Source organism: Taudactylus pleione, unplaced genomic scaffold (genome assembly GCF_031769625.1).
Source record: "Taudactylus pleione unplaced genomic scaffold, aTauple2 ptg000005l, whole genome shotgun sequence".
Classification (NCBI taxonomy): domain Eukaryota; kingdom Metazoa; phylum Chordata; class Amphibia; order Anura; family Myobatrachidae; genus Taudactylus; species Taudactylus pleione.
Window position 1 is genome coordinate 25,640,410 of NW_028284408.1, and position 25,297 is coordinate 25,665,706.

A 25,297-nucleotide genomic window follows, 5' to 3' on the forward strand; every position below is an offset into this window, starting at 1 on the left:
TCAGGCTACAGTACCTATTGAGAATAATGGGGAGTGTGGTCTGAAGAGCTAAGTAGCCTTTTGCTGCATTTGGCTATTACATAGTTTCTGCATAATTTTATGTGAAAGGGGCTTGATAAATAAGGCCCTATATGTTTCGAAAAAAGACACAGCACACCAGGATCAAAACCTCATCCCATCTGTACAGTATGGGGGAGGGAGCATCATGGTTTGGGGCTGCTTTCCTGCCTCAGGGCCTGTGACAACTGCAATAAAGCCCAGCCATCTTACTGACTAGCTGCTGTGTAACAAGTGGAAGCTGTCCAATTAGAATATAAAATTAGCTGAAATCATAGTGGCTTCATTTGCTGAAACCAATTGTGATTTTTTTTTTCATTGATTTAATTGAAATTGAAATTGTGTGGCTTTGGCCAACTGTTGGCTCTCCACACTATCAGTGTTTTATCATTCTTCTGACTAATATACAGTAGAGTGAACACTAACAACCACCAAAGATAAGATATGGCATACCATTCTGTAGGGTAGAAGACTGGGCATGGAACTATAGTGGGCATAAGACATGCTGAGGGTGGGACAAAATATGGGGGGGCATGAATTTGTTATGCTGGCACGTTGTGGTGGGTATGAGAAGTTTATGCTGAGATAGATTTGTAAGATTCTGCATGGAGCTTTATGTGATGGGCATCTAGCTATTAAGCTGGTCAGAGTATAGTATATGATTGGCATGTGTTAGATGTGCTGGTTATGGGTCTGCTATGCACAGTATTACTCTATAGGTATACCATGCACAAATAGTTACATTTATTCAATATTATGTGCCATGAGTAGTACAAATTGTCCATTTTCACCATACTACTAGTGCTCTTAATTTGATATCTTGCTCTATTATGAGACCATCCATTCATGGCATGCTAGGTAAATATTCATGTACACTGTACCCTACTAGTCAACATATCACACCACACATATGACATACTGTCATAGCACATGGGATCATTTTTGAGGAAATTGGCTGAGAAGGTTAGGTATTACTAGTTACAAAATAGTATTGAAATTTACAGTATAGAAAACGGAGCATCAGTTGGGACTATACTACTTGCAAGGAATGTTTACTGGATGTGAATACAAAATTACTGTGAGCCCCACAGAGCTGCAGTATATGTAACTTGTATACTTTCTTACTAATAGCACAAAAACAAATTTGTAGTGCGCAAGTATCCTAAACTACAATTTTGTTTTTACAAGAAAGTATATGTAAAAAAGACAAACCTTTGGGACATAAACCTTTCCGTAAGTGACATGTTTTTTACAACCTATTGAAAAAAGTCACAAAAGCTAATGTTCGGCCAGCTAATGTGGTCTCTCTTCCCTCAGGCAATGCAGAAGTCAGTGGGGTTTTCTCCCTGAGAAATGTAACAGGCTTATTTACTAATCTTGTCAAAACAAATGACATTTACTGCAATAAAACTAACATTGTGAACCCATTCTATAATATACTGTAGGAGAAAAATATTTGATGTACCTGCTTTCCTCAAAATGAATACAAGAAATGTACATGAGCAACACGGGTGGTCATAGGATTTATTCTTAATAATCTTTATAATTGCCAAATCACTAACTTTCTTTCTGCTCTGTTTCATAAATAAGTTGTCATGTCGGAGTTGGCAGTTTTGCATCTGATTTGCCAACTTTATGCATGCATACTTCTACTGATTTCTCATTACTTTAAATGAAATATGCTAGATCTTGAAAGGGTTGTTGCCTATTTCAAATAATCTAAAACAGGTGTATGCCGACCGTCATATATTGTTTAAGGACATTGGACCATTAAAATACTTTTAGATCTCATATACTGCATTATGGCAGAAACATATATTGGCAGACCACTGGAGTTCCTCTAAACCACTGAACACATGAACACATGCTGTCTGTTTGTGTAGTGGGACAATGTAAAAAAATGTGCAGTATTGTCCTGTGTAGCAAAAATGTGTTTTCACTTTACTCCACAGTGTCCTTCCATATTCTATAACATAACACTGCTCAGAAAAGTGACAGTGCATTAACCAATCATTCAAATCTTTAACGTTATTGAATGACAGCAACGGTAGCAGTCAGTATATGCTTTGTAGCAGATGTGGTAGGGAATAATTAAAATATGCCTGAGGAGAAATAATTTCAACTGTTTTGGTTAATAAAATGGGAACAATAAATGAATATCTGAATGGAATCAAGACTAGATGGAGCAACGTCCTGTTCATTTCTGCTGTGAAAGTCTATGTAAGTGTTAATAAGACATAATCCATGACAGACATTGTAGTTTAACCTATAACAGCAGCAACTCTTTTGGGCTTTTTTTTTTTTAAGTTTTTAGTTTGCCACCTAGAGCTTAGCAAATTGGCGTTGAACTTTGCCCTGTGATCCCTCACTCACTTGTCCCCCAAAGCAGCAGGGAAAAGGTAGCATTGTGCTTGAAACTTCTACACCTTACAGATGGGAAACTATAGCAAAGGAACAGATGAGAGAAAGAGGTAAATCCTGAGGATGGACAGAGGGAGGGAGTGGAAAAGTGACTTCAGGGAGTGGCTGTGTGTGTATGCATTATCCAGTGCAACTTCAGACAGAGAGGAGAGAATCTGCCAGAGACACATCCATAAAGAAACAACACAGAGTTGCACTACAGGCAGTTGTGACCAGGTCACCAGGACAGTGTCACTGAGAGATGCACTGGCAGAAGATACAAGGGTAGCAGACAAGTTCAAAAGCATCTAGAGGATCCCAGTAACCATGGAGCACACTGATAAATCTAAAGGAAGCATCTTCAGCACATAAGCAGGAATCAAGCACTGGAGAAGAAGGTAGGACAATAATGGGCTCCTAGGGGATAAGCTGAGGTCAGAAAACAATGTTACACACCATACACAACCAGTGAAAAGTTATTGATTCCCTGTGTCACTACTACCACAGACATTTACAGTGAATGAGATAATATGACCTGCTCAGTTACACTAGTGTAGCTAGTGAGAATCACCTGTCAGAGCTTTGTACTTGTTACTATTATTGTATGAGAAACCACTGACTATACAGTGAAATGAATTGTGGTACAGTCCACGATGGTGTGACATATATAATATGTGTATAAAGTTCTCCACAAGCAATGTATCCAGAAATGTATGTTATATGAAATGAACACAGATGTGTGATTGAAATGTAAGAATTCAGACATTAATGTCGGTGTCTGCCTGTGAATGTGCAGCCCCTGTTGTCATGTCATTGATGAGTGTGGTTCCTATTCAGCTGAGGAACCATTTGCTAAGACCTCAGCAGGTACTGTAGACAGAAGATACTTTCAGCTGCAGCCTCTGTATCAAAGGCGTCCTCGTTATAGATATTCAGAATCGGAATGAAAGAGAAATGACCACAGGTAGAATAGGCAGGAACATGCCAGAGATGTAAGGACGACAGGCAAGATTTATAGACGTCTGATAATTGAAAGCTCCCTGCTGTCATAGCAGAATAGTAGCAGCTCTAGCTATGATGCTTTAACCCTGTAAATGGTCCACTAGAGTTTTTCAAAAAGGATTTCACAGTAGGCGTTCACAGTACAGAAACAGGATCAGATTTCTATTTCATACTCCCAAGCCATGTATTGCTGCCCCTTTCCCTACAGCCACAGTGGTATGGTCCCACTGATCACCTCAGTATCCTATACTTTCATTAAAAATAATCATGTTTTTCATAGCAGAAACATATCAAATTAAAATGAACATGAGCATTGTATTACAAACCCACCTATTACAATTTAAAGGGCAGTCTGCCGCCTCTGCCATTGACTTGGGCCTTAGTAGTAAATATAAAAACAAAATGTCAGACAACATTATCATTGCAAATTACTGTCTATATATAATCCATGAACATACTCATAGGACTTGCCATGAGGTTTCTGTGACAAATACTTTACTGGAATGAAGCCCAGGATTTAGCCAAATAAAAGCTAGCATTCGGTTTTTTAAAGATCCATTCCATTGTTTTATTGTTTTATGTCCTATGCTGAAACATACTATCATTCAAACTATGCTGAAACATACTAACATATTTTCTTTCATATATGATAACTGTTATTCCCGAGACCAACCATATTGAATCAATCTGTTGCCCTAGGTTTATTCTCAAAATGATTGATTATGGTATTAATGATTTGTCGTCATTCTAAGCATCTTATTTCAGTGTCACTAGGAAAAGATTGATAATCATGCACCAAGTCTGGGCGATATCCCTATTAGGATGTATCTCACAGAGTTAGTTTACATTGCAATATTTCAGGAATTATGTTATCGCAGAAATCTGAAAAGATTGTTTTCATTTGTATACCATATTATGTACCATTACATATGATGCAATCAGTTACAGGGCTGCGTTTCTCCTGTAGGTTTCAGTAAAGTTAGGAAGATTTCCAGATTTCCCCCACTGCTTGTTATTATCGAGTTTCGGGTGACTAATGAACATGAATTGCAACATAAGTAATAAATATCACAGTTGCCCAACAAGTGTAGTCAGTATTATAATATACATTAAAATGAAAGTGCTGACATGTAGTGTGTGTGTGTATATATATATATATATATATATATATATCTATCACATCAAAAGAATTAGAATTTTTAAACTTATACAGGAAATGTTTTTATGTTGTTCATCAATATCTCACATTCAAAAAAGTAACACCTACAGTATAGTACTTTACCCACTAATTACAAGTTTTACGTAATATTACATATTGTTAAGCTGTACATGATGCTCTTTTTATTTACATGAAAAACGGTTTATCACTATTTAAACTATTACAGCATACTGGCATGACATCCCTGGTGTACAAACATTTTACTAAAATAGAACTTTTAGAATAACAAGTAAAATGATAACAATATATGCCATTTATCTCAAAACTAAAATACTGGATTTGTTAAAACAATTTGTATTAGGAAAACACTATTTTAACATAAACCTTTATAGAAGTGATTCATCAGTGTTTAGTGTGTGTGACTGTCTCACTATCTGCACATGTTAAGGCAGTGGGGCTAAGACTGTTCTAAGAGAGGATATACTTGGAAGTGGTATGCATGAATTCCAATTGAAATTGTATATACAGTACACAAAAAAGAGGTAAGTATATTGGAAACATTGCACGTATCCACAAAAACACTGCGATACAGGCACAGACTTGTTCTTTTTGTGCCCAAAATCATATTTAGCACTACCTACCTAAATAATTCTCTATTTCTAAATCCCTATGGCTTTAGTGTGAATGTTTTACTACTCATTTCATATTAATTTTAAATAAATTAGGATATGTGTGTATTAAGCTATTCATTTAAATCATATTCGATTCACTTTAATAAATGATACACATTACTGTACATGCACGCTTTTTATACTACATATATTCTCACATTACAAATACACTTTAAAAAAAATAACTAAACCAATAATTAAGAAACCTTAATAAGATTACTAAACCAATTTACTTTTTGTATATTTTTGTTATGAACTTTTGCATCTGTTACAAATTACACATTCAGCTCCTGTAGGCATCCAGAAATGTCATAATTGTTACTCTCAAAGGTGCCAATGTAGTCATATATCCAGCCACAAATACACGAGACCTACTGTAGCACACTCTTCAGTGCTGAGCTTGTGACGTGCATCCTAATATATATACGATCTCCTGTACAGAAATATCAGTGTGCACCTGCTTACACCAGGGAGGCAGACATATGACAGATCATAAAGAATAACTGAGCTGCACTATTTATAGAGAAATAGGATTTATTATTTCATGCCAATTTTTTTGTATCTCATATAATAACAAAATAGATTGAAGTATTAATTGAAATACCTTAACTAAATGAACTCCACTATCTGCAGGTCTAGAAAAGCACTGCTTTGTAACAAGCAGTGACCGCTGAGAATTAACTGGTATCAGTCACTGCAGATACCATCCCAAGATTCCAAACAAATCCCTTTCCTTCCCATTTACTTTCATCTACTTCTTACTCCCCACTAGGGCACCTAACACTTGGTTGCTTAAACTCTGCTGCTTATGTGGGTGTTATGGTCGCTAATGTGGCAATAATGTATATTATCGATGTCCTTGTCCTGTATTGTACTGTAAGTCTTTTGTCACCTATTCGTTTTCATACATTTGTAAGGTGCTGCGGAACACTTGTGGCGCCATATAAATAAATAATAATAATAATACAATGCACTTATACAATTGCTGTGTTCATGCTCATACTTTCATTAAATGTATCTTAGATGAAGTTATGGCCAACAACTTACAGTAGTTACTCTTATCTGATGAATACAAGTAATGCATATCATCTGAACTTTGTCACTTTAATATTATTGTAATTACATTTATTGAAATATATTTAGTACATAGGTTATCATGACATGATAGAACCATTTGGAGCTAATACATCTGCACCACTGTAACTGGGCTCAGCCTCTAACATCTTACATAAAACCTCCCTGAGGAGCTCAGAGCACAAGTTATTGGGGCTCTGTAATTTACTAAAACGCTGTCAGAAATGAGTCAGTGGTCTTCACACACACCCTCCCCAGTATCCATGTAAACTGGAAATCCTCACCACACTGAATGTATCAAAGAATAACAATCAAACTCTTCAAGTTACATGTTCTTTGAAATCTGTGATGCAATTATCCAACCCCCAAATTGCTCCACTTTTGCCGTACTACTAAATGAATATGTCCTATTATAGAGTACATGTAACAAGATTAAACCTGCTCTAATGATACCAGCAGAGGATTACTCCAGCTCTGCAGGCACGCAGAGACACCTGCAGCAGATACTGTTCAGCCCCAACACTTGGACTTTTCAGTAACCACATGCAGAGTATTCCTAGTGAACCATGCAGGGTACAGTTTACTATTAAGTATTTCATAGGCTTACATGGTGGTTAAGCATTACTTTGTTTTATAGTCCTGCTGAGCGCTATTTACTTTTACCATTGAATCCCACAGAGCCCTGTTTAATTATATCAGCATGTAAGTGTTTCTCACATACAGGCTGCCACCATGGAAATACAAGTTACATACTTGGGCATTGGTTTTTGTGCTGGTAATTGGCATTAAAAGTTAGTTAACACACAAATGAGATGTTTCTGTACATTTCTATCAGGCTGTCAAGCAAACCAACCAGTTTAAAGCTGTATTATTAGACTATAAACCTCCACTGCTACAAGTCAATGCACTTTAGAGCTTCCTATCCATGATGAATCCTTTATCCATTGTAGAACAGAGACAGCATAGAGCGCTGCAGGAAATTGTTTCTATTAAAGATCTACAAAATCCTGGCCCTGTTTTAGATTTTGTATGAAAGTCTGAAAAATATTTGTCTATTTACAGAGAGAATATCTAAGCCATAATCACTTTGTTAATTAAAACTGAACCATAATCATTAATCTTAATCTGTTTTATTGCAACACTTTTTGTTAGCTGTGTAGAAAATACATACTGTAAGTAGATTTTTAATTGGAGGAAATGTTATTACTTACAGTTGTGCTCATGCGTATCACATTTGCAGTATCATAAATTGTTATTTGCTTTAATGAAATATAGCTTAGTGCCATAGTGCTTTCAGGCCTGAAAGGTGGATGTACCCAGGACTAGATGAAACAAGTGAGGTCTTCTCTGGTGGCTGCATGGACAATGTGAAGAGACAAGGAATCTCTGAGCTAGATCTCCTTCAGCTATCATCTACGGGTTGGGTACGGGATGATGGAGCTCAGGATCCCAACGCCTGCATCCTGACTGGGATACAATGCAGACACTTACCTGTAAGTAGGCTAACCCTACCCCTAAACCTAACCCTCCCTCCCCACAGCTTAAACCTGACTCCCCCGAAGCCTAAACCTAACCCTCCCCCCCGCAGCCTACACCTAACCCTCCCCCTTTGCAGCCTAAATCTAACCCTCCCCCCCAGCAGCCTAAAACTAACCCTCCCCCCACAGCCTTAATCTAACCCTCCCCCTGCAGCCTTACCCTAACCATCCGATAAACCCCAATACTTGTTGGAGGCTGTGTTATGAAACCTGGGGAACATATGATCTTTATAATAAGATTTGTACAAGTAAACAACTGTGTGTGGACCCAAAGAAAATGGCTACCCTGGAATTGGTGACACTGTAATTACCAAAGAACAGTTCTAGCGGGCAATTAGGAGGCAGTACTCTTTTTGTGTCCCTGTGGCACAATATATTTAGGATCGTATACGGTAAAATGTATCTTTTGAGAACTTCTGCAGTACATTATGGTCCTCTGGGCAGTACTTCTTATGGAGTAAATGTCCTGTTGTTAATTATTAAATCAGAGGGAAAAAAACTCAATACAAAAGGCCAAGAACTTCTTTGCGCATTCAGAAATTGCTTGAAAAGTATGTACATCTAGCTTTGTGGACAATGCAAGTGAAATATGAAAAAACAAATGCAGAAATAAAGGACACAAAACTGATGCATAAGCTATGTTTCTATGAAAACAGTCTGCTAAAAGACCATGGAACATGAGTTCATCATGACCTGCAAGATGGAGACATATGACCTACAATCAGATGTTCCTACAAATACAAGAGCTTGATACACAGTAAATATATGTCTCAATGTACTCTGAAATTAAAGCATAAAACAAATAAACAATTGGAAATACAAATATTTTTTTTAACAAAATTCATCTAAATTTTTGACTCCTGAAAGTAGCCGCCTTTTGCAGATAGAATTGCCGGACACTTGTGCCATTGTTCTTTCTACAATGGAAATCAAATATTGTTCAGTAAGTTCTTCCCAACACTATTGCATAAGCTCCCACAAATGTGTTACATTTGTAAATTGCTTTACTTTCACTCGTATATCCAGTTCATTTAAAAACCAGCACAATGGGGTTTAGGTTTGGAGACTATGCTGGCCACTCCATGAAGACTACCATCTTGTTCTTCACCTCGAAGGTAGCTCTGACATAGCCAGAAGTTATGTTTTTGGTCATTATGTTGCTGTAGAATTAACCCTTGTCCAACTAAGCATAGACCAGAAGGTATTGCATGGTGCTACAAAATGCTGTGGAAGCCCTTTTGTTCAGGGTGTCAGTCATTCTGCGCAAGTCGCTGACCTGGGATCCAGCTTAAGAGCCCTAGACCATCATGCTTCCTCCTCCATGGGGTCATAAGAATTTATTGTAAATGAGTCACTTCTAAACATGTTTTAGCCTGAAATTTAAAAGGGCAATGTTTTTAATAGCAAAACATGCATAATAAATCAAAGATTTCAGATGTTGATTTATCTTCTTCCAATTTTCAATAGTCCAATGACAGTGCTTCATGGCCCAGGCAGGTCTCTCTTTCATTGCTGCAGAACAAATGTAAGCCCATTACCTGTTAAGACACACTTGGTCTTTATTTATTTTATAACTCTGAAAAGTACTGACCGCCTCCTCTTTTTTTTAACCTATGATTTTTTTAACCTCTAGAATGTTACCACTTACCCTTGTACTTTTTCAGATTATTCACTGGACTTAAATGCTCAAATTTCAGTATAAACTAGAAAAACTTTTGATGAGAGAGAGAGAGAGAGAGAGAGAGGGGGGGGGGGGGGGAGAGAGATCTTACAAATTTCCCCCTTATTATTCTGCCTACATAAAGCCCCCTAGCAACTAGCATTAGAAATCATTTTTATAATGGTGTATTTCAATGCTAGTAAAACCGGCATTTAAATGGGGGAGGAGGTGGAACCTATTGATATCAGTGACCTGCATGTGTTAGTGTCTGTAATTGGGACCTCTTCTAGCGCGGTGAGTTTTTAGGATGTTGTTTGCAGTGTTTACTTGCAAAATGAATTGGGGTCAATGGATTGTCTTCCATTGACACGACACAACCACAAGATTGCCACAACATCGAATACCATTGTGCTTCACATACAGTTTGCAAACTACTTGCAGAATGTATTTATTTACTTAGGACCTGATTATGATTTTGGAGTAATATAGAGCAAATAACTGTGCATCTTGGTGAGACCATGTTGGTCTGCAGGTGGAGGAGATTTAATATGTGCAGAGATATATACAGTCAGGTGCATAAATATTGGGACATTGACAGAATTTTCATATTTTGGCCTCTATTCACCACCACAATCTCTTTGAAATGAAACAAACAAGATGTGCTTTAACTGCAGACTTTCAGATTTAATTTGAGGGTAATTACATCCAAATCAGGTGAACGGTGTAGGAATTACAACGGTTTCTATATGTGCCTCCCACTTTTTAAGGGGCCAAAAGTAATGGGACTATCAACTCAAAAGCTATTTCATGGACAGGTGTGGGCTATTCCCTCGTTATTTCATTATCAATTAAGCAGGTAAAAGGTCTGGAGTTGATTCTAGGTGTGACATTTGCATTTGGAATCAGTTGCTGTCGACTCTCAATATGAAATCCAAAGAGCTGTCACTATCAGTGAAGTAAGCCATCATTAGGCTGAAAAATCAAAACAAACCCATCAGAGAGATAGCAAAAACTTTAGGTGTGGCCAAATCAATTGTTTGGAACATTCTTAAAACAAAAGAACACACCGGAGTGCTCAGCAACACCACGGAAAACAGCTGTGGTGGATGACAGAAGAATTATTTCCCTGGTGAAGAAAAACCCCTTCACAACAGTTGGCCAAATCAAGAACACTCTCCCGGAGGTAGGTGTATATGTGTCAAAGTCAACAATCAAGAGAAGACTTCACAAGACTGAATAAAGAGGGTTCACCACAAGATGTAAACCATTGGTGAGCCACAAAAACAGGAACACCAGATTAGAGTTTGCCAAACAACATCTAAAAAAGCCATTACAGTTCTGGAACAACATCCTATGGACAGATGAGACAAAGATCAACTTGTACCAGAGTGATGGGAAGAGAAGAGTATGGAGAAGGAAAGGAACTGCTCATGATCCAAAACATACCACCTCATCAGTGAAGCATGGTGGTGGTAGTGTCATGGCGTGGGCATGTATGGCTGCCAATGGAACTGGTTCCCTTGTATTTATTGATGATGTGACTGCTGACAAAAGCAGCAGAATGAATTCTGAAGTGTTTCGGGCAATATTATAAGCTCATATTCAGTCAAATGCTTCAGAACTCATTGGACAGCACTTCACAGTGCAGATGGACAATGACCCGAAGCATACTGCAAAAGCAACCAAATCATTTTTTAAGGCTTAAAAGTGGAATGTTATGCAATGGCCAAGTCAATCCCCTGACCTGAATCCGATTGAGCATGCATTTCACTTGATGAAGACCAAACTGAAGGGAAAATGCCCCAAGAACAAGCAGGAACTGAAGACATGTGCAGTAGAGGCCTGGCAGAGCATCACCAGGGATGAAACCCAGCGTCTAGTGATGTCTATGCATTTCAGAATTCAGGCTGCAATTGCCTGCAAAGGATTTACAACAAATTATTAAAAAGTGAAAGTTAGATTTAGGATTGTTTAGTTTGTCCCATTACTTTGGGCCCCTTAAAAAGTGGGAGGCACATATAGAAAGCGTTGTAATTCCTACACCGTTCACCTCATTTGGATGTAATTACCCTCAAATTAAATCTGAAAGTCTGCAGTTAAAGCACATCTCGTTTGTTTCATTTCAAAGCCATTGTGGTGGTGAATAGAGGCCAAAATATGAAAATTCTGTCATAGTCCCAATATTTATGCACCTGACTGTAGATTTGGGAGGGGTGTGTCCAAACTCAAATCTAAACTGCAGTGTAAATATAAATCTGGCCATCATTTGTGGGCTATATGCAGAAGCAGCCAGTATTTACCCCACATGCAATATGTATGTGTTTGCACCCTTTGCATTGCAACATGGTTTGTTCAGGTACACAGTTACTTGCTCAGGGATTTTAATGCTTGAATTGCCTTCGAGCAAATAAATTAGATCCAGTCTTATTCACCCGAAAAAATATCTGTTTCCGGGCAAATACACATAGGATCCGTGATAAGTTCATGGATCCTATGTGTTAACACCTGCGCCTAACTGAAAACAGATAGTTATCTGGAATTTTTTTATCGGAGACTGCTGAGCTCCTGAAAAATAATGATTGATAAGCAGGGGCAACGAGGGGGGGGGGAATTACCCAGGCCTGGCTTATTGGAGGGGCCCGGGTCCGATGCTACCGCCTCCCTTCTCCCATCGCCTCCCGCACCCTCCCCTTACATGTCAGCAGCCCAGCAATGCTGCTGTGTGCTGGGCTGCAGTGGGACCAGGGAGGTTGCTGTAGCTGAGCAGCACCAGTCTCCTCTCCCTGTGCTGGCGTTGCTCCCCCCTCCTCAGCCCGCATGGTGCTGGTGTTTTTTTCTAAGGGGAGCATGAGCATGCCTCCCGCGATTAGGCCACGCCACCCATAAGTGCGGTCTTCGGGGATAATTGAGTTAGCCTGGGGGATCAATTAGCCGGCGGTAAAGAGTATGAAAAATGTGGACATGACACTGCTAGTAGCATTCTTTTCTGCAATTAGGAATTTGCACATTATACTGAGTTGGATGTACCCTCGTTTGCGTAGCATAAAATCAGTAAACAAAAGCTGCATGTATATGTGTACTGTATATACAGCTTTGCTCACATCTGATTCTTGTGATTGGAGAGGCAGGATGGGGGAGGGACACACTATACACTATATGGCCGATCCGCCAAATATCGTCAGATCGCCCACATTTCTGAATTAACACCTGAATATATGGTGCTGGCAACATATTTTAAAAAATAATGCACAAAATACAGTGCATCAAGGGAGTACAAGGGATACGGCAGTATGGGGTCCAGGCTGCTTAGAGGAACTCTGACTGACTAGGAGGCCCAACCTGATCAGACAGCTTTATTTTTGTCATTACCTTTAAAGTGCAGCACTCTGGTTCTAGTAGAAGAGGGCTTGCCACTGCATATAAACCTCCTAATGGCTGACGTGTGTTTTGTGTTTAGGTCACAATAACATTAAACTTATATAAAATAATGACACTGAGACAGAAATGGCATTAAAAAGAACGTTAGCTATTTATTGAAAAGATCACAAAATAAAAAACTGTATAGTGGCCAGAAAGGACGGGCAATAATCATCGCAGCCCAGCAATACACCAACGCAAACACAAAACATGCATTGCCGGCGTAGTCTGCCATAAAGGTGCTTACAAAACACGACTAACAAAATGGGATATCCAACTCAACCTTGCAACATAAAAAAAATCACCCGGAAAGGTGTAGTGCTGCCCCCGGTGGGGTGGTTCAGACTTCAGACAAATTGAGTGCACCGAAATACAAATGAACTGCAATGGAAAATAGCCAACAACCGAACAAAACCTAATGAAAGAGCGGGTGGGAGGCTTGTACTATGTGATCACAAGCCTTAAATACTCTAACCTTTAACCCCACCCACTAATACCTAACTGGCTAAAATTCCCCCATGTGACCTCACACAAACCACCCATAGCCTTGTGGTTTAACTGATGCAGACATAGTCTGCCTTCTGTTCTTCTTCTGTGGGTCAATGAGTCCCCCCTGATCCTCCCATGCCTTCCTGTTCATTGCAGGGTCAGAGAGTTCTGAAGTCTGAAGGAGTAGTGGAGTGCCACATACCAGTATCAAGGGTTTTATGCTGGGTACACGCGATATAACGTTTGTACAGCAAATGAACAATATATTGTTCAGTCCATCTGGCAGTGTGTACATACAGTATATCTGTGAATTACATCTTTCACAGATATATTGCATCAGCCGTGCTGCCCAGCAGATGTGTTATATCTGAAAGATATGTCTTTCACATCTGCTTGTGTCTACACAAGACTGACCGACTCAAATGCTGGCCACAGGAACCAACGATGATGACATCACAGCTGGTTCTTCTGGCCACACATATTGAGCGACCGATTGGTAAGTGTGTATGCACAAGGTCGTTTGTGCATAACCTTGATTGGTTGGCGGGTCAGCCGATCTAATTATTTGTCGTTCAAGTGTGTACCCCACACATTAGTCTGATCTTGCATTAGTACAGTACCTTACTTTATCCATTGAGAGGGTGAGGTGAGGTGGGGTGGATTTCAGGGGGAGGAGACATTACGTTGGAGCTCTACTTTTTATTTGTCCTGGGCCCCACGATTTCTGATGACAGCCCTGAACACGGCTCTGGCATAATGACAGAGACTATGCGAGTTTCTGTGCATGCGCCACACCATTTATTTTCAGGGGGAAGGGAGTCCATGGACATCTGTACATGAGCCCCCTACAATCTTAAAATACCCTTGATAGGTGCTTTTGTCATTGGATTTGCATATATAATGTGATTGAGTACATATTTTATCTGTTTTTGCTTTCATTCTTACGTGGCAATTTATATGATATTTCCTGTACTAAACCTTATTTTATTGTATAACTCAAAAAAAAAAAACATTTGCCCCAGCTGGCCACCTTTTTTATAAGTTGGTTTTACATGTCCTGGCAAATCAAGAAAGTTCATATACAACAATTATAACATTTCTAACCCCAAGCTCTACAGTATGTACTATTCCTGCCTAGTATATGTGAAGGGTGAAAATTCTTGGTAACAAATGGGCATTGCCATCCCACTATGTTGCAGTAAAACTCAGTGCTAAAATTGTTTAGAGTGTAAAACAGATAGATGGTGGAATGAAAAAGAATATAAAAAGTATAATATTGGTTCTATATATATAAACAGTGTCTTTATTCAGACAACTCAAGTAGGTAAAGCAAATACAATAATTAATGATAGTACTGTAGTAGTAACACACAACTGCAGAATAAAGCACACAAAAGTATGCTGCTTTCTAAAAGATCCCAAGTCGTGGGTCCTGTATTGGTCGTGTGCAATTATTTAAATCCTGTAAGATTTGCCTTATGAAAGGCTCAGTACCTGATTTCTGATCTTGTTCATCTCATTGTTTTGCAGATCAGTCATCTTCTGCAGTCTCTTTGCTTTATGACAGAGAGGACCAGGTGCATTTTGAGACTTATTGCATTCAGATTCTCCTAGATCTACAGATCAATACTGAACACGATTCAATTTTCTTGATCTGGTGATTACTATGATCTGGTATGAGATCAGGACTGCTGTAGGGGGAATCTACACCTCTGTAACCTTTGCAATATTTCTATATGTGGTACTGTGGGCCTGATTCAGAGCTGGACACAAAGGCGATTACGTATGAAGATCGAGCGATACTTTTCCATCACACATGCGTATAAGACTCACTACACATGTGCAGCGGACGCCTAGAGGAATCCATCGCAAAGTGAGAAACAGGTTGTCAGTATTTGGGGTGGTGACAGGGGGTGGTCTGAGAAATGCAGGCGTGTCTGTAGGTTTGACGTGCATATATTATCCACCTCGACTGCATACGCAGCTCTGCGTGTCAGAAGAGCTCCCATGGCTGCGTCAGGTCAGACCTGCCACAAGGACAAGATGGCTGCTCAATGTTCGTCAATGTTACCGATATTTACACATTTACCGTATCTACTCGAGTAGAAGCCGATTTTTTCAGCACATTTGTTGTGCTGAAAAAGCCCCCCCTCGAGTGATGCTCCAAGACCACAATGAAAACTACCTGCTTGAGGTGGCCGGCAGTAGCAGTGTGAGATATCCCGGGGTACGCTGCCCTGTCTGATTCCACTGCGCTGGTGACCTGCTCTGCTCTGTATGCTTCCGGGTGAGCGGCGCCCACAAACCCCCGCCCTCCCATGTGGAGCCATGTGCTCTGTCTGCTTCTGGGTGAGCTAGGTGAGCGGCGCCCGCAAACCCACCCCCCGTGGACCGTGCACCAGAGCAGTTAGCGGCGAGAGGTGCTGAAGAGAAGCTGAGATGCCCTCACTAGTTGCAATACGCACATCCTGACAGTGGGGTCACTGTTATCCAGAGCAGCATAACTGCTGGGTACCGCTGCTTCTAATGAATATGCTTCCACTGTAGTGGAAGCCTGGGGTCTCAGCTGAATGTATAAAAGTAAAGTAAAAAAAAAAAAGAATTCGAACATAATAAAGTGCATAAAATACTAGATGTAAATAACCCACAGCTGCAGCAGCTCCATTACATACAGTGTTTGCAGAGTACACACTGGGCGATTATGCCATTTACCATGAATTTACCAGTATCTGCTGCATTTCCCACCATAGGCTTATACTCGTCAATAAGTTTTCCCAGTTTTTTGTGGTAAAATTAGGTGCCTCGGCTTATATTCAGGTCGACTTATACTCGAGTATATACGGTAAGCAACGTTGTGCACATATGAGAAGGCAGCAGTGTGCGTCCTTATGTTCGGGGAAGCTTTGCAACCATTAGCATATTTTCACAGCTGCGATCACATTAGCGTGTGTCTCTGAATCAGTCCCTGTGTCCCTTAGAGATTCAGTCTTCCTTCTTCTTCTAGACTGAACTGATTCCACTGCTGCATGAGGAGATTGCTAGTTCTCATCTCTGCAGGACTTGGCATGATTTTGTTCCTTGGTATCTGAGGTGTTTTCATTTGTTTCCATAGTCACAGTTGGACATAAACTGGAGCCTTTCTTTCACAATGCAAACTAAATACTTTATATTTACATGGATATGACCAGTTCCAACTGTCCAGTCATTTGGATGAGAAGGATGTAAGGGGATGCAGTCAGGAAGCCGACGGTTGAAGTGCCGACGCCGGCTTCCCGACTGTGCAATCCCGACGGGACTAATGATAGGCATCGAAATCCCGATGCCTATCATAATCCCTACGCCGGGACCCCGACGCCCGGGATACCGAACGAACGTAAGCCGGGCGGGGACAGCCGCGTGTGGGGGGGGTTAGGGGCTTCCGGGGGGGGACCTAGAGTTAGGCACCCCCTGGGAGGGTGAAGGTTAGGCACCCCCCTGGGACGGTTAGGTTTTAGCTGTTTGGACGGGGGGTTAGATTTAGGCAATTACGGGGGGAGGTTAGGGTTAGGCACCCCTAAGGGAGGGTTAGGGGGGGAGAGGGTTAGGTATAGTTACTTTACTTACCCATCAGGATCTTCACTGGTGCCGGTCTTCCGGCGTCGGGATTTGAACCGCTGGACATAGGTCCGGCCTTCATTCTTACCGATCCCGGATGTAAGGTATATGGTTTTACTTGCTGAAAAGAACTGTCAGTTGTAGCCAGACCTTCCAACTTCTTATTTTAAGAGTACTAGGTGACTTCACTAACATTCCCTTCCATTTCCCTCTTTTCCCTCCCATCGACCTAGTGACTTTCCATGTGACAATGGGCAATGGGCCTGATCCGAGATGGACGGAATTGCAGAGCTGCACCCAAGCGTCTGTGCTATTCCGTCCATCTAAATTACTAATGTAGCAGGAGGTAGCAGACACCTCCTTACTGCATTTGCGATTCCAGCACTGCGACCCACGTCACAGCCTGGGATCACCATTGTAACCATTGTTACTGGTTGCTCCTTTGGCCAGGCTGTGGAAGCTGAAGTTCCGTGTTGAATCGAGTCCCGGCTCGGAGCACTTTTGGGGTTCCGAGTAGAACAGAGTTCCGGCTCGGGTCTGCTAAAAGTTCGTAACTTGGATTTAAAAAACTAATCTCAGGTTTTGCATTGCATGTAAACAGGCGCAAATGGCATAAATTATTAGCTGTTTTTATCAACAGAACCGAAACCGAATCAAAACACTTAAGTTTGGTTTTGCAAAAATGAAAACCATAGCATTTGAGGGTGGTTTTGCCAAAATCAAAACACTTGGGCCCGTACACGTCTCTACTACAAATATGCTTTAAAAAAATTAAAAAAAATATTGGATTCTCCATTGTGGTCTTTTATGGTGTAAATGACTTGCCTACAAGTGCTTCTGATAATATGTCTAAGGGATAAAGGGCCTGATTCAGACCCACTTGCGAGCGGCTGTTTTGCACTGAGCACGCGCACGACGGAGGGAGCTCCGTCGTGCGCATGCGCCAGACGCGACGAGCGAAGGAAAGTCCTTCGCTCGTTGTGTCCGATCAAAGGGGGCGTGCTGTCAATGATTGACAGCACACCCCCTTTGGTGGGCGTGCCGGGGGCGTGCCTCCCCGACGGGGGCGTTCCCACGGGAACGCCTCCCGTCAGAAGCCGGCCCACTGACATCACTAGTGATGTCAGTGGGAGTGATTTTGGCTCTGATAGAGCCAAAATCACTCCGGAGCTTGAAACCTCAACCGCAGGCTCCGGCTCGCAATTTCGATGGTCGCGATGGTCTTGACCATCGCGGCCATCAAAAAGCACGCTCGTATAGCCTGTGGGTGGTGACCCACAGCTATACGAGCGTCCAGGAGGACGCTCCATGAAAATGGAGCCCGGCCCTCATTCAGAGCGTGCGCTCTGCTCAGAGCGTACGGCTCTGAATGAGGGCCAAAAAGAGCTATTTCTGTGGCAGACCACTCCTGCAATGACAGATTTAATGAGCCCTCTTGTGGCAAATGTATGCAAAGATTTTTTCACCACTTAAACTGGACACTATATTCATTCATTATCTTTATCCAATTTTCTTTCCAAAATAAAATGTACAACACATTTCCGAACTCGCTTGAGTGAGTAATTTTAATCTGGCGACATGACTGCCACTTTACTAGGACATATGTTTCTTATGTATTTCTTGAAAATCATAAAAGTTTCCATTTAAAAGAAATGTCTACATGGCACTTCAGAACATAAAACACATACTCTTAGAGACATAAATATTTTTTTTAATTATGTTTGTAACGTGCAGGTATCATTGGAGTGAATAGGTGGTTTATGGATTAATAATTGCGGAACTGCCGCGATTATTAAGGATCCGTATCGCGGCGGATATTTTCATATGTAATAAAAATATCCCCGCTATGTACAAAGTAGAGCTCACAGGGACAGCAGTTGCGGTAACCACTGTCCCTGCGAGTTATATCCCCGGCATTTAGTAGAAGTCTTAATCATTTGTGAAAGACTTCTCTGGGGGAAGCTGACACTGCGCCACCGTGCAGTGTCAGTTTCCGCCGCCGGCTGGAGGTTGCAGGAGAGAGATCGGAAGACCTCTCTCCTGCTTGTAAGCCTCCAAAGGCTTAAAGTAGTTTACACCATCTGAAGATGGTATAAACTAGCGGAGCCAAACTTCGAAAATCTTTGCTTTTTGGAGTTTGGTTCATACAGTAGAGGTCAGATCATACTCCCCATTGATAATAATGGGGACTGCGATCTGCAGTGCTAATTAGCACTTTGCTGGAGATTTCTGTGCAATCACCTGCATTGTGCTGTTTAGTACACAGGAACAATATATAATATTATGCAGAATATGCAGTTTCTACAAATTTTTATGGGAAAAATAAGCTTGATACATAGGCCCCTTGGAGTTAAAACGTCTCTCTTCATTTATAGTTAATTAATATTAGTGTAGCTACGTTCTCCCCACCTCAAACCACTCTTTTTATCTCATTCTTCTTTCTCAGAAAGCAAAAAGTTTCATAAACAACTCAATAAAATGTAATTTATGGAAGCTCATTTCACTTCCTCAGTGTTCTTGCCTCCAGCATTGTGCTCCACTCCCGCAAGAATGGATTTATAATAACATATTTATTAAACTGTTGTGTAACACCAATATCATTATAGAAATTATACACAGACGTTTTCCTCCTCCATTAGTGTCACTCTAAACTTCATACCGTGTGCTCGGATTATCACAAAAGGTATAAGCTTATTTCTAGGGCCTGACTGTGCATTCGTGATAGCCCTGTAATACATAATTAGTACTGAACATGTCTGAAGAATAGGTTTGTCACAGCTTACTCTGATCATCTTATAAGGCAGAGGTGTTCAACAAGTGGCCCTCCAGCTGCTGTGGAACTATACATACCAGCATGCACTGCCACAGTTTTAGCATGCACTAATAGCATTACTGTGGCAGAGCATGCTGAGATGTGTAGTTCCACAGCAGTTGGAGGGCTCATTTTGAACACCCCAGTTACAAGGCTTCCTGCTACTCCCTATGTATTTCTCAATTATAGGCTGGCTGGCTGGCTGGCTGGCTGGCTGGCTGTATGCATGTAATGTTATGCTGTTTTGTTTTTAGAAGTCATAGGACTTGAACTCTCTAAATAAATAATATTAACAAGTCTTTTAAACAACAGGAACGGCTGTGATATCATCGTCGATGTATGGTCATTTTTGCTACTGGTGGAACTAATTATTCATAAAAATATACTTTAATAGTAAACTATTATGTAGGTGCCAGGGGAGTATGTGTTAGAATTGTACGAGTGTAATATATTTGGGCGATTATGTAAAACCTAGTATAGAAAATATTTAGGGACATCATTGACTTAGGTCTGCTGGAGAGAGTGAGAATTTACACAGATTACGGGATATTTGGATTTGAAAGGATTAATCATAGTGTTTGTTATTTTATGAGCATAATGTAAACTGAGAAAGAGATCGTAACATGTTTTAGCTACTCTAGAATTCAGCCACTTGCTAAGTCATGTTTAGATATGTACAGTATATGGCTAGCAGACCTATAGTGCTCCGGGTAGCGAATGTGTGCTGCCAGCAAATTTAAAAGGTTAACAACGTGCATTCATTAAAGGACTTTTCAGAGTAATAACAAATGCCTTGTAGGTCATCTGTAAACTTACCCATGTATTATTATATCAATTAACACATTATTACAAACTAGCCAAAAATACCTTTGCATTGTTGGTATACTGTATACTGTATATACTTTTTCTTGCTCTATATGACCTAATCTATTGTCTGAAGCCAAATTATTCTTTTTTATTTGCAGAGCACCACAAAGTGATAAAACTATGCATTAATTTAGCACAAGTGGAGATAACCTCCAACAATAATGTTATGTTTATTGTATTACAAATGTATTTATTTTTTCTTTATGACTTTATATGCTTTTATAACAATTACTATCATTATAATCTGTGTTTATGGTAATCTCCTCACGCTAAATTCATCTCTCTGGCAGGTGGGAGGTTAATACCGGAAAGATATTTGCAGGCTATATTGCTACATACATATACATGGGCAAGAGGAGGGGAACAGACACAGTGTAGAAAAAAAGCCAAAAATAGATAAGGATATGGGTCAAACAGCGGCTGGGAACCGGTGCCTAATGAGCACTAATCAGGGAACCAGTAAGAAGGGAAAGATGAACAATCATTTTTTCAATTAGAATTATGCTTTGTTGTATTGGAAAGAAATCATACCAGTATATTTCTAGTATTTATTTCCGATTATTGTCACTCGTAAGGATTCGATTTTATTTTGTTTGTTTGTTTTTAGTATGTTTATATAATAGAGTTTAGAAATGTTACATTGCTATCAATTTCATTGTGGATTGTCTTTAACAGGCTCAGCAAGACTGGAGAAGAGGCAGCTCCTGGACCAGGAGATGAAGAAAGAGCCTCATCATCTGACACAGCTGTCCAATGAAAGGTCAGATGATGGCCTGGGACACTCACACAGGGACCTGGCCCTGGATTCTTACCATCGTCTTATGGCTCTGCAGCCGGTAAATGTTCATAAGTGAGAGAATGGGAATATATTGTTGACATCTTTGTTGACACCACTAATTATGGCTAACATCATAGAAAATGACCGCGCAACCACTTTTACAATTGGATTGAGCTATAATCAGGAGCATGCAAATTTACTATGCGATAGGTGCGTTAATTTAAACAGTGGTAAATGAAAATATTTTGGCAATTAATTGAATTCCCGCCATAGTCTCTTTAATCATCTCATCATATCATACCTCCTCTGCCCCACCTCCAGCTCACCTTATCAACCTATCTCTCTCCACTGGCAGATACCTATCCTCCTTTACATACACTTTCATCTGACCAGCGTTAAAGAAACCATATGATGACACAAGTCTCTCTGTCCAACTACCACCCTATTTCTCTCCTCCCCTTTGCCTTCAAACTACTTGAGCAAATTCTGTACAACCACCTATTTCATATTCTCTCCTCTCACAGCGTTCCTCACTTTCTGATATTAGGCTTCAACATTCCACTGTGACTGCTCTACTTACAGCAAACTCCTAGGGTCAGTTTTCCATATTGATCCTAAGGGGCATCTCTGTTGTTTTCAAATTGTTGATCACCCTCATCTCCTGTACACCTTCACTCCATTACCTCCGCGACACAGTTCTTTCCTGGTTCACCTCCTATCTATCATGCCATTCCTTTTGTGTTCTTACCACTGACACATTCTCCCCTCCAATCACATTTTCTGTTGTGGTTACACATGGCTCTGTATTGTGCTCTGTATTTTGCCCTCTACTTTATTCATTGTATGTCTCTTCTTTTGTGATGCTACTTCACTCATTCAAGTACCATCTCTACTACCACCTCTACACAGTACCACCTCCATATCTACACTAACAACACCCAAGTCTCTTTGCTATTTGTTTTAAAGTTAAATGTGCCCTCCGCTTTATTCCTATTATTATCAGTCTCTCCCCGAGTACTGCCACCACCTCCTTAGAAATATTTCCAGAATATGTCCTTTTTTTACCTAAAATGCTACCAAAAAACTCTTTTCCTCTGTCATCAACTCTCTCCCTGATTTCTGCAAACTCCTGCGCTTTGGCATTCCCTTCTGACTCCACATGTCATCCAAAATCCAATCCTACAGAGAATTCAGCAGGCCCAACCCATTCATACATCTCACATTTCATCATAAAATACTCTCCCTCTTAAAGCTACCGCTGACCACCCTCTCACCTATGGTAATCACCTAGCACTGCTGCCTACAAGACTTATCCTGTGGTGTTACCCACTTATGGAATTCCTGACCACTCCCAGATACAGCCTTCACATCTTTAAATGCTCTCTGAAAACCCATCTATTTATTAGATCTTTTTATTCGACCTATACTCCCCACGCTAATGCACCCTCATAACGTCATGATCTCCCCTCTGATTTCCCCTCTGAACCTCACTCGCTACTCTTGTTTCAGCTGTGTCTTTTTCCAACTATAATATAAGCTCTCTCATGAGCAGGCTCCCCCTATCCTTTGTGTTCATGTCCATATTTATTTTGTACGTCCATGTCCTATTTTCCCCACTGCTAGCTCTTTCGCTGTCTACAATAACAATAATAATGAAAATTTTCTCACAAGACTGGTCTGCAAATGGTTTTCCCAGAAATGTGTGCTCCATGGCTAAGTTAAAAAAAACATCAGTAAAATATAACGTACCATAGCTTGAATTGTTTCACATTGTTGGTGTCTTTGTTATACTGCTGAATACAAGTATCAACCCTGTGGGCTCTGAATTGTTACTGAATGAATCGAGGCTGAGAGATAGGCTTCTTATAACCTTATTTCAAATCTCTTTAGTTCCTGAAATATTTGCATATCTACTGTATCTGCTAAAATGACTAAGGCATGTATTATACATGACAACTTGAATAATAGTGCTTTAAAATTATTCTTACTTCTTAGAATCTTTTAGCACAAAAATGATCTATAAAGCACACGATACTGAGTTGCAGGCAAGTTCATCTTTGAATAGATTTTTTTTTTAACAAGCTGCACATATGTTCGAGTGATTTAGGACAATTTCGTCAGATTGAGAGTTGTACTTATCTCAGTTGTATCACTACTCACAGCTGAGTAGGTGTAACTAGGTGGCAACTGGGCGTCTAACTTGTGGGATAGCCATGGAAGTATCTTGGGCATGTAGGTGGAATTGAGGGCTGTTCAGAGTTGTGACTATGCAAAAATCTGTCCGAGTTCAGACGGACCTCTTGTACCAAGGATAGGACAGGTGCTGATAATGGTGATAGCTACTTCCTCAAGCGGATGGGGGGCAGTGCTGTCCCCTCTCCCCCTACAAATTCATGCACAACCCACATTTATTTCTGAGCACAGAAATCCACTGCAGTTGTGGCCACTTTACATGCAGCTCTAAATTGGGCCCTTATTATGAATAGTTGCAGCATCAATCCCCTGCAGGGTTTGTATATGTATATATATATATATATATATATATATAAATATATGTATATGCATATATATATATATATATATATATTAGTTTCTGTATTAAAGCTCGTGCGTGCAAGCATGGAAAAATGACCCTAATACAATTACAGACAAAATATTGTAATTTGTCCTTACTTTTACCAGAGTATTCGAAACACATTCATTAGCGCTTCTCAAAGCTTCCCTGCAGTATAGTGTACTATGCACTTAATGAGTCAACTCCACTGCTAAAGCTTCTGCATGCCACAGGCAATGGGGACATTTCCACAAACTAAGCAAACCAAAATGAAATAAATATAGAAGGATAAAACAAATCATGCTCAATTTTGGATACACCTGTAAATAGATACTCCTTTAATTTAATTTGTAATCTACTAATACAATATATTACTATGTTGATTTAAATTTACTAAACTAAAGGGCAGCTCTAATCTACCTGCAATTTCATACGAATGTACAGATACATTTTTACTGATACATTGTGCTATACAGAAGTGCATCCAGTGCTGGAAATAGAAGCCACATTTACAACAAAAGAGAACTGTATGTAAAAGGTTTAGGCTTAGGGCTCTATCTATTATGGTAATTTTCAGGGTTCGACCGGACCCTGATAATTAACATTCTAACTCGCCGCAGACACCGGAGCAAGTCATCATTGCTCCAGCGGGGTGACAGCTGATGAGAAAATCAGCTGTCACGCATGCGCACAAGAGCCCCGACATCCGGCGGAAGGAGCTGGACAGGGGTGGAGGAATCTGAAAGGATCCCTCTTCGCAACCCGGGACTCCGTCCCATAGGGAAGGAGCGGGTAGTAGGAGCACTCGCCATCTGAAGATGGCGAATGCTCCCGCATTCAAGCTCCGAAAATATTGTATTTTCAGAGCTTGATGAATTCTGTCCCCATGCTAGTGTATGGGGACAGCGGGCCATTCCGCCAGATGAAGGTAAGCAGGAGATATCTGTGATATCTCCTGCTTTACCTTCTTAATGAATGGCCTGAATACTTAATTTCTACAATTGCAGGTTAAAATTACAATTTTCATTTGCTTTTGTAGAAATTAAGTGATGATGAATAGGCCCATAAATATCTAAAGCATTGCTGTAACCCATCTGGGGCTCATGTAGAGTTAGATGTAAACATATTTTCCACTTTATTGTAAATGCAAAATCATCTTTTTCAACAGTGCATGGGTATCAAGAATTTTTACATACCTGTACTCATACCAACTATGGCGCATAGGC

General features: G+C 40.3%; 1 protein-coding gene across 4 annotated transcripts in view; it reads left to right on the forward strand.

Moving 5' to 3' along the window:
* The first annotated feature begins 2,617 nt into the window (after positions 1-2,617).
* The window catches only part of WNT10B (Wnt family member 10B), a 53,833-nt gene continuing 31,153 nt past the window's right edge, over positions 2,618-25,297 (forward strand). For 2 of the 4 annotated variants that reach the window (XM_088479535.1, XM_088479735.1), the window contains exons 1-2: positions 2,618-2,855; positions 21,415-21,575. In XM_088479535.1, the coding sequence (XP_088335661.1) occupies positions 21,493-21,575 (83 nt within the window). In that variant the 5' untranslated portion in view covers positions 2,618-2,855; positions 21,415-21,492. Of the gene's footprint in view, positions 2,856-15,064; positions 15,141-15,263; positions 15,340-21,414; positions 21,576-25,297 lie in introns of those variants that run through there. The other 2 variants (XM_088479603.1, XM_088479665.1) reach the window with 2 other exon arrangements.